The following is a 17,265-nucleotide window of genomic DNA, read 5'->3' on the forward strand; positions in this document are numbered from 1 at the left end:
CTAAATCCACCACTGACTGTAGTTCTTTGATTGGTGCTTGGCAGAGTTGGTTATTCTAATCAGAAGCTGCTCCCTGACTATTTGCTTAGTATATTGCTTATCAGATTTTTGCATGACCACTGTGGAGTGGCCTTTTGCTACATAGCTCAAAGCAGCTGTAGTGTTGATGACTACTCATGTGGGATTAGAATGAAAAATAGAGGAAAAATTTGCAGACTGTTGGCCTGCTAAACCTGGGGTTGTGAGTTCAATCCTTGAGGGGGCCACTTAGGGATCTGGGACAAAATTGGTCCTGCTAGTGAAGGCAGGGGGCTGGACTCAATGACCTTTCAGGGTCCCTTCCAGTTCTATGAGATAGGTATATCTCCATTTATTATTATTATTTATTAGATGTGTGTGCTTAAGCAAAGTAAAAATAGAGGCTCATGTTAAAAAGTATCTGTCTATATGGCTGTACTTCAAATGGTGAGACCAATTATAAAATCAGGCAAATAGTTGCAATGACATGTCACAATCTTAGCTGCCATCTAACTTGCTTACCAGAGGTGCCTAATCTGCGGCACTATTAAGACAAGCATTATTTCTATTGAAACTTTTACAAATTATAAAATGTTTCTCACATATTGAGCATAAGCTAATGTAGGTTTGAATTAAAAAATACAGTAAATATTTTCCTCAAATTCTGAAGTGAGAGAAAGTTTTACCAACTAAATTTGTATTTGTTATCTATAAAAAAACTGCAGCTAAATGTCAGAGTTCAAATTCTAGCAATATATCTGAGCAGGACATCTTACTCCTATCAACATACATTACATTGTATTCATCAACACCTAACTTAATCTGCCATTGTGATATTAGGTTTCTTCAGAGTTTCACTTTTTTTCCCTAGTATTGATTCATGTAAAGGTGGGGGCAGTCCCTATGTGCCCCATTGCAGCCCAGTATGGCACTGCATGTGTGCTCCACCTTAATTTCCCCAAGTGAACCATTAATTCACTTTAACTGACCAGGGCAAGGAGACACCAACACATATTAGTCAAATTAATAAAATGTCAGGGCAGGAATCATTACAATAAAATAGTTTATCAGGACCTGGTACAGAGTTCCTAAACAATATCCACAAACCCAAGTCTGAGATTCAGGTTTGGCTTGTCTCCTGATGCTTGAGAGAGAAAACTCCACCTCTGCAGCCTGCCTACCTGGCTTCTACTCCGCTATCTTGCTCCATGGACACTGGCCTGTTTCTATTTACATGTCTCAGCCCCTAGGTGGGACTGGACTTCCTTGATTATCCCCACTCTGTAGGCTCTGGCCTGTGCCTTAGAGGCCTAGTACAGTTTTCCCCATACACTTCTTTCACAATTCCCCTAAATCCTGTCTAATCTTGCTACCTTTTATTTATTTTTTCAATCATTAACACATTAAACACTAGTCCCAATAGGGCTCTTTTGGAAACCCTGTTGATTAATCTGAGTCTGATCAAATTCTTGAGTTTCTAATAAGGCTGTCAAGTGATTAAAAAAAATCATGATTAATCATGCAATTAAAAAGCTTAATTGCGCAGTTAAACAATAATAGAATACCATTTATTTAAATATTTTGGATGTTTTCTACATATATTGATTTCAATTACAGTACAGTGTAACAAAGTGTACAGTGCTTACTTTATATTAATTTTTAATTACAAATATTTGTACTGTAATAAAAAACAAAATAGTATTTCAGTTCACCTAATACAAGTACTGTAGTGCAATCTCTTTATCATGAAAGTTGAACTTACAAATGTAGAATTATGTACAAAAAAATGTACTCAAAAATATAACAATGTAAAACTTTAGAGCCTACAAGTCCACTCAGTCCTACTTCTTGTTCAGCCAATTGCGAAAACAAACAAGTTTATTTACATATACAGGAGATAATGCTGCCCGCTTCTTGTTTACAATGTCACAAAGAAAGTGAGAACAGGTGTTTGTATGGCACTTTTGTAGCCGGCCATGATGCAAGGTATTTATGTGCCAGATATGCCAAACATTTGTATGCCCCTTGTGCTTTGGATACCAGTCCAGAGGACAGTTATGTAACAAAAAATTCTACATTTGTAAATTGCACTTTCATGTTAAAGAGATTGCACTACAGTACTTGTATGAAGTGAATTGAAAAATACTTTCTTTTATCATTTTTATAGTGTAATAAAAAAGAATGATACAAAGTAACACTGTACACTTTGTATTGTGTTGTAATTGAAGTCAATATATTTGAAAATGTAGAAAAACATCCACAAATATTTAATAAATTTAAATTGGTATTCTGTTATTAACAGTGCAATTAAAACTGTGATTTTTAAATCACAATTAATTTTTTGCATTAATCGCTTGAGTTAACTGCCCTAGTTTCTAAATATTTGCCGTTGAGGTTGCTTGTCACCTCTGAAAATCAGGTCAATAGAGATATTTTTAAAGGAAGGGAAGAGTGTTATGTTGCTGGATTTTTTGTTAGTTTAAAGCAAAGTATCCTCATGTCTGGCTTTCTTCTGCTCCCTGCAGTTAGCTCCTGTGCAGAGCAGTCATGTTTCAGCTATAAAGCAGGGGAGATGTGGAATAACTTTGACCTACAAATGTGCAATGGGCCATGTGCACAAGCCACATATCTCAATGAACTGTCTGAAAAAAACGAGTGTGCTTGTGATTAGACAATCATTGTTAGTACTGAATGTTGTGTGTGTGAAAACAAACTGGACAACTGAAAAAAAACAATAAAAATATGAACAGTTGTACTTAATGTAAGCTTGAGCTGTGTCTTGACGTGCTTGTGTCTAAATAGCACAGCAGAACCAGACCTGCTCCATGTATTGTGTTGTTCACAGAAAAAGTGAGGCTTTTATTTTTATTGTGGCTCCACCCAGCAGAGCCAGAGAAATAATGGATGCAATCCACCTGCAAATCCCTCTAGCTGTAGTTTGCTGTTCACTAGCGTTGTGGGAGGATTCCTAAGAACATGACTCAGTGGGTAGTAGCTCTCACTCTGCCGCTAAACAAACACATTCTGTCCTTTCTACTTATCAACTGAACTGAACTGGCTTCTCCTTACATGCATGGATGGTTAACTCGATTTAGCCAAGCTTGACTACCTGCATTTTAATTACTGTGGTCACAAGGTGCAGCAAGGAGTTTTTTTATAGTAGATATTTTAGACTTAGTTCAGTGATACATGCTGCTGGCTTTTTGTACTTTGATCTGATAGTTCAAAGATGACCAGAATTATTGCTGTTACAAAGTGGGGGAGAGTGGTTGACAGGAGTTGTACACTGACTGAAATTTAACATGTTAAAAACCAAGCACGATTGCTGCCTTGTCACTTACATTTTGTATTACACTTTGTATTACACAAGGGAAGACAATGAGGTGTAAGGGCTAGTGCACAGGACTGGCAGCCAGGAGTTCTAGCGTCTGTTCCTAGCTTTGCTATAGACTTGCTGGGTGGCCTTCGCATAAGCTCTGTGCTTTTGGTTTTCCCCCCTCTGATAAATTGGGATAATCACCTTTTGTAAAATACTTTCAGAACTTCAGGTGAAGAGCACTAGAAAAAGCATGAGTTATTTAGGTCCATATATACAGCCCTCAATCCTGTTACAACTCCTGTTGACATCAGGGGAAATTCCACTACTCAAGGGGGTGAGGGGAGGGAGAGAGAGAGAGAGTGATGCTATGCTACTGAAACAATATCATTTCGCTTTCAGTGTGCTGTTGATAGCAATGTTGGGAGAACATGAAGCAGGAAGTCAACAAGATATGGTGAGTAAATATACCCTCCAATGAAGGTGAACTTGTTCTACAGTCTTGTTAGCATCTGCCAAATCTTCCGTTTTCTTTATACAATATGTACCCATGCCACTTACCATCTTGCCCTGGCTATTGCTTTCTCAAAGCACCCACTGTTTGCTAGGTAAACTCATCTTGATGAAATTCCTATCCAGTCCAGTATCCTGTCTCCAATGGTATCCAGTACCATGTGATCCAGAGGAAGGTGTAAGAACCCTGCCATAGGTAGATGTGGGATAGTTTGCCTTCATTGTCTTCTCCTAATCTCTAATAGCTAGAGACTGACTTGAAGCCTGGAAGCATGAGGCTTAATATCTTTTCCAGATTGTTGTTAGCATTAACTACTATAATTCATGGAAGTCTTATGACCTGTGATTATGCAGGAGGACAGACTAGATCACAATCATTCCTTCTTAAAACCCACAATTCTAGATATTGTTATCCATATAGGTGTCAATCATTTTTTGAATCTGCACTCAAAGACATCCTGTGATGATGTGCAGGTAGTCTAGTTATGTGGTGTGGAAAAAATATTTCCTTTTTATCCTTTTCACATGTCTGTAAAGCACAAGGTCTCTGCCCTGTGGAGTTTGCAGTCTAAATAGACAACACATAGAGATGAAGGATAGAATGCAACAAAACAACAAAGAGATCTGTTAAGCTTGAGGTAGCATTCTTTTATTTTTGTGTTGAAACTTTTAAAGATGTTTGTTTCCTTCATACTATTTTAGGAGCAGGATTTGGAGTTGATAATCCTCTTGGAAGAAGTGAGTTTGAAGACTGTGTAAGTAGATTCAGACCTATTCAAGGAGGGTTTCTAGGCATATGGACTCACAGGAAGGAGACACAGAGGCAAACGTGATACATATGTACAATATGTAGTCATTCCTAAGCCTGTGCAGGTCATTGGTGGGAGAGGGGATGGCCACCTACCACCAGGGAAGGCTTGAATCAGAGTTTTGATTCTTTACCTGCTACCAGAAACTTGCTCTGGTAATTTACCATACATGTGAGCTGAAAATAGGTAGGGGCAAGCAGGGGCGGCTCTATGTTTTTTGCCGCCCCAAGCATGGCAGGCAGGTGGCTTTAGGCAGTGTGTCTGTGGGCGGTCCGCCAGTGCCGCGCCATCGGCGTCCCCGCCGCCGAATTGCCACTGAACCGCAGGACCGGCGGACCTCCCGCAGGCATGCCACCAAAAGCCGCCTGCCGGCCGCACTTACAGCGACCGGCAGGCCGCCCCCCGCAGCTTGCTGCGCTAGTGTCTGGAGCCGCCCCTGGGGGCAAGGCTTTCTGCTGCCGGTACTAAGTAGTACTAACAGAGAAATAGCTTAGTGACTGCGGTTGCATCTGGCTTCCGACAGATGGATTGTAGTGTGTTTGTTTTTCTCAACAGGTGACTTAAATGAATTTACATGGCTGCCAAACAGCTAGCTTATTTGTATAAATATTTAGAGCAAGTTTCTCCCTGATTCCTCTTTATTTAACGTAACAGAGTAGCTAGTATGTTATCAAGGGTGGATCCCTACTAGACTAAACTTTGCTAGTTACTGTCCTTTAACTATGTATAATCGGTCACAAGGTAAATGGGGTAGAATAAAAATAGAGTAATCAAACTGTTCCTAGCATGACTTTGAAAGTGAGGGTAATTAGCATTGGAAAAATTTACTGAGGACTGTGGTAGATTCTCTATCACTGGCAATTCTTAAAATCAAGATTGGATTTTTTTTTTTTTCAAGATATGCTCTAGTTCAAAAGGAATTATTTTGTGTAAATTTTCTGGCCTGTGTTATACAGGAGGTCAAACCAAATGATCACAGTGGTCTCTTCTAGCCTTGAAATCTATGCTATGGGTTCAATAAACACTCCAAAAGGATTAAAAATAGAAGTAAATCAAAGTAAAAAAAACTATGTACACTTTGTACAGAAGGCAAACACTTGTAAATTATGAAAAATAGCTCTTGTCAGTAACTGATAGTAGGAATGTTTTCTTTTAGATTACTAATCTGGATAAATTTGATGTTTAACCCATTGTGGGCCAGATTCTGATTTTGACTATACAGATATAAATTTGTAGTAACTCCCTTAGCTTCAATGGAATTTCCCTTGATTTACGCTGATGTAACTAAACGTCACAAGCTGGGTTGGTTCAGCTACACTACTTGTTGGGACATGATCACCCTCCTAAACAGGGTTGCTTGGTGCCTTACGCTTTGGAATAAGCATCCATCGAGTCACGGGACATTCTTGTAAGATGAAACTCCGCCTCTCTTTCCTGTAGGCCGTCCTAGTTCTCCCCTGCGAGCTGGAGCACACTCTCTGCTCGCTGGGTTGCTAACGAAACCTAGTCAGCTAACTCATCCCCTAAGTAAAGCCTCTGCAGCTGTGAGTCCAAGCTTATGCTGTGCTCCCTGTTCCCTATGTTCTAACTAGCTTGTATCCGGCTCACACCGGCTGCTGCTGTGGGGGTGGTTCTCTCTGTATTTCCTACGGGAAGGATGTCACATGCTAGTCCCCATACACATGGCCGTGCCAAGCCGAGAGTAGCTCCCATGACCCAAAGGACAAGGGGGGGGGTAGTGGTGCCCACCTCTTCTTTCTCTCGTTGACAATCTCCCCCAGGCTCTACCTGCGTTGGAAGCTGGGAGGGGTGTTGGATTAGCTAGAACTGGGAGGCCTCTCCTGCCGGGTCCAGCTGCAATAGCACCCCTCGGCAGGTCCCCATGCTGCCCTGGGGGGTCTCTAGGGCCGCAGCTACCCGGACCGAGGCGGCTAGGCGTTGTGCCCAGGCCATAGCGACACCAGCCGCGCCTGGCCGGGAACCGAGCGCGCGGCGGAGAGAGCCCCGTTAACCCCATCACCCTGTTTCGCGGCTCTACCCACGTCAATAGGCAGAACCAGACCCCAGCCGGGTAGAGCTGAGCGGACTCCCCGCAGAGAGCGGCTTGCCCGCCTCCTCCTCCTCCCGCCGCGCGGCCAGGAGCTTGCGCTGCCCTCAGGGCGGGTCCCGGGGAAGGGGGGGAGGTGGCCCGGCCCTACAGGCTCCATTTTGCTAGTGCGGAGGCAGTGAATTGACGGCTCAGGTGAGTGGGGGGCGCGGGGGCGGCACCGGCTAATCCCGGCTCCTCCCTTCCCGGCAGCGCTTCGGGGCTCTACGTTCCCCGGGGAGGGCCGCCCCAGCGGCGGGCAGGCAGGCAGGCAGGCCCGGGCGCGTACCCCCCCCCCTTGTCCTAGACCGCCCTAGCTCTTGGGAGCCCCCTTGAAACGCTAGGGGTTTGGCGCCAGGCCAGCCCGGCGGGTCATGGGACGCTGTAGGGTCGCCAGCCCGGGCCCCTTTCCCTCCCCACACGGGGGGCGGGCAGCTCAGTCCCGCCCGGCTCCTGTCTGCGCTCTGAAGGGGAGAGGCTCCCTCGCCCACCTGCCCTGAGCCTTACAGGCCAGTGTGCAACACCGCCTGGCCTGGGAGGGCGGCCCCGGGTTCCTCACCGGCTAGAATTGCGCCTGGGCTCAGGCTGGATTCCGTGATTGATTGAGTTATAAAATAATTTTGAGAGGTTTATTTTTAAGCTTTTTATAAACATTTTTATTGCCTTAAGTTTTCAGCGTGGTGGGAAATTATGGGCAAAGCGGGGCAGACAGTAATTATTGACTCACAGTAGATGTTGATTTCCAAAAGTGAAAGCTTTATAACTATTAAATCATAATTTGTTAACATCACGTGAAAATATATAAAGTAAATATCCTTAAATCAATTTCTAAAGCACCATTTTTCTTATGTTGCCTATTTGTAAAATTATTATTGATGGAAATGTTTTCCTTTGGTTTGCATGTGTACAGTGAATTCCACATATATTGATATTTACCAATAAAAATGTAATCCTTCCAAGCCTAGTTATACCAATGATACCCCTACTGTGGATGCAGTTGCATTGGTATAGTTTATTTCCCTTCCCATAGCACCTTTATACTGATATACTTTAGTCCACACTAGGAGCTTGTACCACTTGTATGCCAATATAGTTAAAGTGGTACAGTTTTCTAATGGAGACAGTCTTTTTTGAGTATGTCTACAGTACACCTCAGCAACTGCAGCTGACCCATGCCATGTCTCTGGGTGTTTGTTTAATTGCAGTGTAGACATTTGGCTGGGTCTGGAAGGCAGCTCTAGGACCCTGTGAGGTGGGAGGGTGCCAGAGGTCAGGCTCTGAGCCAGAAGTCTACACAGCAAGGAAACAACCTGAGCCCCACACAAATTGGAGTCCAATGGTATGGGCCCACCATCATGCCATGGATGCCTAGTTGCAGTGTAGACACTGTATGGGGGCCCTGTATGTGAAAGGCTGGTTCTGATTTTCCTCAGCTTCTCGTATCCTTTTTCTAATACCTATCGAGAAAATGAGGCCTCTCCATTTTGTTTAAAAATACTGAAAAGTGTAATTAAAATTTGGGAAGGACAATGTAATGAGGTGATTACAGGTGCTCTCTACGCTTAAGCCACATTCACTCCATTTGTTGGCTCTCCTTGTAGTGACCCTTGGAGAGGGATGAGAAATCAGAAATGTATAAATGCTTTTCCCTTTCCTGAAATTAGTTAACCCAGTAAAAGGAATCACCTACAACTTTGTACATGCTCTTTCTGTTAAATTTTTAATATGTTTTTGCTTTGCTGTCCACACCCCTTTCCTGCCACTTTTGCTAAGGAGGAGAACTTTGGAGGCTGTAGGAAGTGCAGACAAAGGGCTGTTAATGCATAAGTAGAAAACTAAAGTTTGTGAGTGGCTTTTGGAGCTACACTTTCTAGGAAAGTGGCAGTTGAGAGCTCTGCAGTGGTCTCTCTAATTTACAATATTTTTTACTAGTCTTAGGCCCTTATGAAAGACAAGGTCTGAGGGAGGGCCACTGTTGAAGTCCAGTGCCAACAGCTTCAGTGTCTTCCCTATTGCTCATATTTTTCCAAACAGGGGCATAGTGAAACTGACACAATTCTTGTTATTTCACAGTTGTCCACAATGTTCTGAATAACAGTAATGAAACTTACCATGTCTTATCGGTCTTGTTCAGCTGCTCTTTGGGGAAGCTATAACCAAAAAGGGAGGCTGACTCTAGAGTGGTCTGCAGACTAGAGAAGACAGCTCTGCATTTGGAAGATTGGCCTTGTAATTGTGAGGATAGAAACTTTTTTTAAAAATGAAAGATGTTAGACTCCTTCTTTTACCAGGAAAACCTTCCTAGTTATTCTCTAGTGCAAATATATTTTTCAAGCTCCTCCAGCCAATTTATTCATATTGTATAATTATAGAATAACCATAGGTTTCTCAAAAAAAACCCACCCAAAAACAAACAAAAAAACCCAATGAGGAGTCCTTGTGGCACCTTCGAGACTAACAAATTTATTTGGGCATAAGCTTTCGTGAGCTAAAATCCACTTCATCAGATGCATGGAGTGAAAAATAAAGGCAGTTTCACTTTTGAACAGAAAAGAGGATCCATAATTCTAGAGTTTTGAAACTCAATGGGCATTATTTGCTGAGTCACTGGGGGCACAGGGATGGAGTACAAGTATATTTGAATAATGTTTCAATGAAGATGCTTCAGAGGGCATCCATTTCATGTCTCACAAACTGCTGTTAAGCAAAAAAAAAATCATGGAACAAAAACTACCTTAAAAAAAAAGAGAGGCTTCTGTTGATAGAATCTGTTTTCAGTTTTGTGATGTTAAACTTCCTTAACGAAGGGCGAAGTCTCAGTTTTGCTTTGGGATACTCTAAGGTAGTGTTTCTCAAGGACCGGTCTGTGAGATCTCCCTGACACAGTTTAGGAAGGCAGCAAGCTGCTAAGGCCTTCAGAGATAAGTGAGTTCATGTGCTGTGGACTCGCAGCTGGCTAATGCTGTTTAACAAGTACTTAGTCCCATATTATGCAAGTGATTTAATTTCTCTCCTGAAAAGCATCTGCACATACTGAGAGGTATTTCAGGAAATGTTACTGCCAGGTTACATTAAACTTTTGAAAACTGGTTACTACAGTGTTTGAACCGTAGCTGAGGATTAGTCTCCAATCCAATTCAATGTACCCCAGTCTAGCTGTAATATGGGCATTGCTATTGAAACTATGGCCCCTCTGTAAGCCATTTACATAATTTTTAAATCATACATTCTTTATTTTCAAATTGAATAAAATGATTTTTTTTATTTTAACAGATGAAGAAAATACAATTTTTTTCCTATGGTGATGGTGCCCAAGGAACCCAAATAGGGATTAGAGCCTCATGAAAATTTTTATAACACAAATACAGTCCATGCTACAAATACAATCCCTGCCCCAGAGAGCGCACAGTCTACAATTTAGACAATACAAAACAGGCGAATAAATAGACAAAGGCAAGGGAGGAAAGTTTAAAAAAGGTAACAATAGAGACAGCTCTATTTGCATATGTTAGCAATGTCACAGGTGGTCACAAGCATAAACTGGCAATTAACTTGCTAATCAAAGACTTAGACAACTTGAACAACTGGTTTGTTTTATTTGAAAATTAGAAGTTTGAAATTCCTTCCTGTTCCCGCCCTCCCTCATGTGAAGGTATCTATTTTCACTCTTTTGCTTTCACTAATAAATCAAAGGGAAACATGTAGATTAAAACATTTGTTTAGTTTTCTTGGCTGGTACTAAAAGCTTAAATTATGAAAAATGAAATTTTGTGTCAATGTTTTTAGCATGTTTCAAGACCTAGTTAAAGGATTGTTGGATCTCAATTGTTCTACAAAATGAAACTGTTTTAACTGTTGGGGAAACAACAATGTTGCAACCAGATCCTCCAACAGTTGGTTTTGCAGTACAGATAGGACTGTGGTATGGCTCAAATTATATCATACATTTTAAATCTGATATCTTTTAAATTATGTTATGGAAACTATACCAACAGGGTCCTTGGTTTCATAAACCTTCTCCAGTCCCCTTAGAGTGGCAAGTTTCCTACTTAGGGCTATAATTTATTAATGGAATTAAGCAAAGTAGACCAGCTGAAAATATTTTTTTTTCATTCAGTTTTAGTAATTTTTGTTGGGTAATGATAGGTAAACCACTTTTAGACACTAGGGGCCACTTTAAGCAACAATTGTGAAACCGACTGGTCTTATTACTGTCCAAATGGAGTTATATGCAAAGTTCAAATGGCATAAATATCTGAAGACACATGATTCAAACCCAAAATTTTAAAATTCAAATCTAAATTGTACTTAATAGAGGAAACTTTTGAGTTTGACAAGTGTCACCATGCCTCAATGGGTCACAGCTGAGCATGCCAGATTCAGGACAAACTGCTGAGAAATAAGGGCCGACTCAACCCCCAACTGGTGGTTATTCTTCCATAAGATGTACCACTCCAGTAACAAAAGTAAATTTCTATCTCACCACACTGGTTAGCAAGAAGTCAGAAATGCAATTTCCCAGCCCTTGTTTCACCACCCAGACACTAGACTTAATGATGAGTGGTTATTTAAAACCAATTTAATCAAACAAAGGTTTCTTCTAATCCCAAGAGATGAGACATGTAGCCAGGCCAATATATAACTCAGATCTTACCCAATAATCATGCTGTTGCCAATCCTTTAGTATCTAATATATAAAGGTTTATTTATAAGAGAAAAGAAAGAGGAGAGAGTTAAAATGGTCAAAGGAATCAAATACGTACAGTAATTGCAAAGTTCTTGGATCAGGTTTGTAGCAGTGATGGAATTAGGGTTGCCAACTTTCTAAGTGCAGAAAACCGAACACCTTTGCCCTGCCCCGCCCCTTCTCCAACGACCCGCCCCTGCTCATTCCATCTCCCCTCCCTCCATTGCTTGCTCTCCCCCACCCTTACTCACTTGCTCACTTTCACTGGGCTAGGGCAGGGGTGCATGAGGGGGTGAGGACTCTGGCTGGGGGTGTGGGCTCTGGGGTGGGGCTGGGGATGAGGGGTTTGGGGTGCAGGAGGGGGTTCCAAGCTGGGGCAGGAGGTTGGGCTGTGGGAGGGGGTACGGGGTGCAGGCTCTGGGCAGCACTAACCTCAGGCAGCTCCCGAGAAGCGGTGACATGTGCCTCTGGCTCCTAGGTGGAGAAGTGGACAGGGTGCTCCGCGGATCATAGAATATCAGGGTTAGAAGGGACCTCAGGAGGTCATCTAGTCCAACCCCCTGCTCAAAGCAGGACCAATGCCCAACTAAATCATCCCAGCCAGGGCTTCATCAAGCCTGACCTTAAAAACCTCTAAGGAAGGAGATTCCACCACCTCCCTAGGTAACCCATTCCAGTGCTTCACCACCCTCCCAGTGAAAAAGTTTTTCCTAATATCCAACCTAAACCTCCCCCACTGCAACTTGAGACCGTTACTCCTTGTTCTGTCATCTGATACCACTGAGAACAGTCTAGATCCATCCTCTTTGGAACCCCCTTTCAGGTAGTTGAAAGCAGCTATCAAATCCCACCTCATTCTTCTCTTCTGCAGACTAAACAATCCCAGTTCCCTCAGCCTCCCCTCATAAGTCATGTGCTCCAGCCCCCCAATCATTTTTGTTGCCCTCTGCTGGACTCTTTCCAACTTTTCCACATCCTTCTTGTAGTGTGGGGCCCAAAACTGGACAAAGTATTCCAGATGAGGCCTCACCAATGCCAAATAGAGGGGAATGATCACGTCCCTCGATCGGCTGGCAATGCCCCTACTTATATAGCCCAAAATGCCGTTAGCTTTCTTGGCAACAAGGGCACACTGTTGACTCATATCCAGCTTTTCGTCCACTGTAACCCCGAGGTCCTTTTCTGCAGAACTGCTGCCTAGCCACTCGGTCCCTAGTCTGTAGCAATGCATGGGATTCTTCCGTCCTAAGTGCAGGACTCTGCACTTGTCCTTGTTGAATCTCATCAGATCTCTTTAGGTCCAATCCTCTAATTTGTCTAGGTCCCTCTGTATCTTCTCCCTACCCTCCAGTGTATCTACCACTCCTCCCAGTTTACTGTCATCTGCAAACTTGCTGAGGGTGCAGTCCACGCCATCCTCCAGATCATTAATGAAGATATTGAACAAAACCGGCCCCAGGACTGACCCTTGGGGCACTCTGCTTGATACTGGCTGCCAACTAGACATAGAGCCATTGATCACTACCCATTAAGCCCGAGGATCTAGCCAGCTTTCAATCCACTTTATAGTCCATTCATCCAGCCCATACTTCTTTAACTTGCCGGCAAGAATACTGTGGGAGACTGTATCAAAAGCTTTGCTAAAGTCAAGGAATAACATGTCCACTGCTTTTCCCTCATCCACAGAGCCAGTTATTTTGTCAAAGAAGGCAATTAGGTCAGTCAAGCATGACTTGCCCTTGATGAATGCATACTGACTATTCCTGATCACTTTCCTCTCCTCTAAGTGCATCAGAATTGATTCCTTGAGGACCTGCTCCATGATTTTTCCAGGGACTGAGGTGAGGCTGACTGGCCTGTAGTTCCCCAGATTCTCCTCCTTCCCTTTTTTAAAGATGGACACTACATTAGCCTTTTTCCAGTCATCCGGGACCTCCCCTGATCGCCATGAGTTTTCAAAGATAGTAGCCAATGGCTCTGCAATCACATCCGCCAACTCCTTTAGAACGCTCGGATGCAGCGCATCTGGCCCCATGGATTTGTGCTCATCCAGCTTTTCTAAATAGTCCTGAATCACTTCTTTCTCCACAGAGGGCTGGTCACCTCCTCCCCATACTGTGCTGCCCAGTGCAGTAGTCTGGGAGCTGACCTTGTTCGTGAACACAGAGGCAAAAAAAGCATTGAGTACATCAGCTTTTTCCACATCCTCTGTCACTAGGTTGCCTCCCACATTCAGTAAGGTGCCCACACTTTCCTTTACTTTCTTCTTGTTGCTCTTAACATCCCTTGCTAGCTGCAACTCCAATTGTGCTTTGGGCTTCCTGATTTCACTCCTGCATGCCTGAGCAATATTTTTATACTCCTTCCTGGTCATTTGTCCAATCTTCCACTTCTTGTAAGCTTCTTTTTTGTGTTTAAGATCAGCAAGGATTTCACTGTTAAGCCAAGCTGGTCACCTGCCATATTTACTATTCTTTCTACACATCAGGATGGTTTGTTCCTGCAACCTCAATAAGGATTCTTTAAAATACAGCCAGCTCTCCTGGACTCCTTTTCCCCTCATGTTATTTTCCCAGGGGATCCTGCCCATCAGTTTGCTGAGGGAGTCAAAGTTTGCTTTTCTGAAGTCCAGGGTCCGTCTTCTGCTGCTCTCCTTTCTTCCTTGTATCAGGATCCTGAACTCAACCATCTTATGGTCACCGCCTCCCAGGTTCCCATCCACTTTTGCTTCCCCTACTAATTCTTCCCAATTTGTGAGCAGCAGGTCAAGAAGAGCTCTGCCCCTAGTTGGTTCCTCCAGCACTTGCACCAGGAAATTGTCCCCTACACTTTCCAAAAACTTCCTGGATTGTCTGTACACCGCTGTATTGCTCTCCCAGCAGATATCGGGGTGATTGAAGTTCCCCATGAGAACCAGAGCCTGCGATCTAGTAACTTCTGTTAGTTGCTGGAAGAAAGCTTTGTCCACCTCACCCCCCTAGTCTGGTGGTCTATAGCGGACTCCTTCCTGGCCGCCCCTCCCCTAGGAGCCAGACATGCCGGCTGCTTCCTGGGAGCTGCGCAGAGCCAGGCAGGGAGCCTGCCAGCCCTGCTGTGCCGCCAACCAGACTTTTAACGGCCCGGTCAACAGTGCTGATTGGAGCCACCAGGGTTCCTTTTCAACCGGGTGTTCCGGTCGAAAACAGGACACCTGGCAACCCTAGATGGAATAAACTGCTGGCTCGTAATGTCTCTGGTAACTTACAAAAGATTGGAAGGTCCTGAATCCATTGGTTGTAAAGCTCCTGTTAGGGTAAGTCCATAGTCCAGAGATCAGAGCAGGAAAGAAGCAAAATGGAAATGCTTCCAGGGTCTTTTATACTTTCTCCCATGTGGAGGGGATGCTCTCAGTCTTAGTTTGTGGAAAAGTACAGGTGCAACATGGAGTCCAGGGTCATATGAGCCAGTCAAATGCCCTTGAATGCTTTGATGAATCATAGCAAGAGCCATTACCCATATTTTGGCTAAGGCATCCACGGGATGGCCCACCATGCAGGGATAATCTTCTTCTGTGGCCCATTGTGTTTGTTAATGGGCCATTAACTTGAATGGTCCATTCACAATGTGCAGGCTAGACTAGATGTAAACTCCCTTGTGCGTATTATCCCAGGAGCAAACACATTTGAAATACAGGTATGTAGTCAATATTCATATCTTCAGATACAAAAATGATATACGCATACAAACAGGATAATCATATTCAGAAAATCATAACTTTTCCATTGACACCTTACATGACATCATTTGTACAAGACTGTTGCAATTGTATAGCAGTGGTAGCAACAATGATGTGCATGGTCATACTTTAATCATATAATATCACAAATAAGTTCCCTTTTAATTGAAATTAGACTAAATTTACTATATTCAGCCAAATAAAAAAGAAAAAGAAAAAAATCCACTGTTTCTTTGGTAGAACTAAGTAGTAATTTTGTAATGTGTGTGGTTAAACATTAAAGCACAAGTCTGAAAATGTAAAATATCTCATGCATGCTGCATTAGGGATGCTTCCCCTTAATTTATCATATTTACTTTGATCAACTTGATCCATCTCCCAAAGCCTTCTGTTGCTTGTCATTGGCACAGACACTAAGGTTGCTTTACTTCTATAGTTGTCATCATAGTGCTAACAGTATGACTTATATCAGTGAGAGACTGAGTACATGTAATCCTATGCTATTCTTGTTTTAGCACTTGAATTTGGTCTGATACACTCTGATTTTTTTGTTTCTGCTTTAATTCTCAGCAAGTTAACTTTGTAAATGCTTGCTACTTTCTGTGTAGTTGATGGTCAATAAAAATGAAAGATTCCTGTTAAACATTAAGTTTTACTATCTGGTATGTTATGCAAAAATGGAGTTTTTACTCTTGGGGGAATTCTGTGCCAAAACATTAAAAATTCTGTGCACAATATTTTAAAATTCTGGTAAAATAAGAACTAGATAAGTTAATTAAGGCTAGGTCCACCAATGGCTATTAGCCAAGATGGGCAGGGATGCAAAACCATGCTCTGAAGTGTCCCTAGCCTGTGTTTGTCAGAAGTTGGAAATGGGCGACAGAGGCTGGATCACTTGATGATTACCCATTCTGTTCATTCCCTCTGAAACACATGGCATTAACCACTGTCAGACCCAGTATGGCTGTTCTTATGTAAAATTCTGTATATTTTATTTGTCAAAATAACACAATATAATCATGCTAATTTCAATTATTTTGGTAATTTATTTCAAAATACCTGTCACCAAGTATGTCTGTAACAATACAGAAAAAAAAACAGTTTCAGGAATTTTTGTTTTTGGCAAATAGACTCTTACTAGGCATATTAATACAGAACGTTGAGTAATTAATTTAAACTACAATACAGAAATGTATTTCCCACAGCCTTCAGAAGCAGTGCAAAGACTTGGGAGAGTCAGGGGTAATGGAAAAAGAACAGGAGTACTTGTGGCACCTTAGAGACTAACACATTTATTAGAGCATAAGCTTTCGTGGACTACAGCCCACTTCTTTGGATGCATACAGGGGTAATGGAGGAGCTGAGGGAGAGGGAAGGAGCCTGGGAGTGAACTTGTAGGGTTGTTGGGTGTGAGTGGGAGAAATATTTTTTTGGGGGGGATGGAGGGATTGTTAGGGAGTTGGAGAGCGTCCCCTATGCAGGCCCTGACTGGCCCAAGGCTCTCCCATTCAGTCAGGCCCATCTGCCCTGTTCCCATGTGTCCTTTCACCCCCATCCCCATGTGTCCCTGCAGCCCACCTCCCCCAATCCCAAGTGGCCCTACACCCCCACTCCCATTCAACCCCTGGCTCAGTGCTGTCACCCCACTAGCTCCTGATCTCACGCCCCAGTCTGTCCCCCTCACTAGCACTTCTGAACCCCAGTCTATGACGCCTCAGCAGCCCTGTGTGCCCCACTCTGTCTGTCCTAACCTGGCTCCGCAGTCAGGGTACTGTGATGAATGCAGCCGTCTGCTGGCTATTCTGGAAAACAGTGGTCTCTGGTGGGTGAAAGGCGGGACTGCAGCACTTCTTGAGCAGAATGTATTTTCTGTGGTGGAAATAAATTGTGTGCCAGATATTAATTCTGCATGTGTGCAGTGGTGCAGAATTTCCCCAGAAGTAAGTTGTCCTGGCCAGTGAATAATTAGAAATGCTGGGCAGTTATTGATTATAACAGCACTTTTTTCTAACTTGTGCAATTTCCTCCACTGTGCGTGAGCAGATGAGAATTCCATTTTACTAAAATCTGTACAGTCAGAGTGCTCGGATGGTCTTTCAGTAACTAGGGTTTACAAATATC

The 17,265-nt window shown here is 43.0% G+C and overlaps 1 protein-coding gene across 2 annotated transcripts in view; it reads left to right on the forward strand.

Moving 5' to 3' along the window:
* The first annotated feature begins 3,755 nt into the window (after positions 1-3,755).
* ANXA7 (annexin A7) overlaps positions 3,756-17,265 on the forward strand; it is a 57,714-nt gene continuing 44,204 nt past the window's right edge. Inside the window, exons 1-2 of one of the 2 annotated variants that reach the window (XM_054033799.1) lie at positions 3,756-3,791; positions 4,550-4,602. In XM_054033799.1, coding sequence (XP_053889774.1) covers positions 3,789-3,791; positions 4,550-4,602 — 56 coding nt within the window. In that variant the 5' untranslated portion in view covers positions 3,756-3,788. Of the gene's footprint in view, positions 3,792-4,549; positions 4,603-6,788; positions 6,899-17,265 lie in introns of those variants that run through there. The other variant, XM_054033800.1, reaches the window with a different exon arrangement.

This window comes from Malaclemys terrapin, chromosome 7, assembly GCF_027887155.1.
Source record: "Malaclemys terrapin pileata isolate rMalTer1 chromosome 7, rMalTer1.hap1, whole genome shotgun sequence".
Lineage (NCBI taxonomy): Eukaryota > Metazoa > Chordata > Testudines > Emydidae > Malaclemys > Malaclemys terrapin.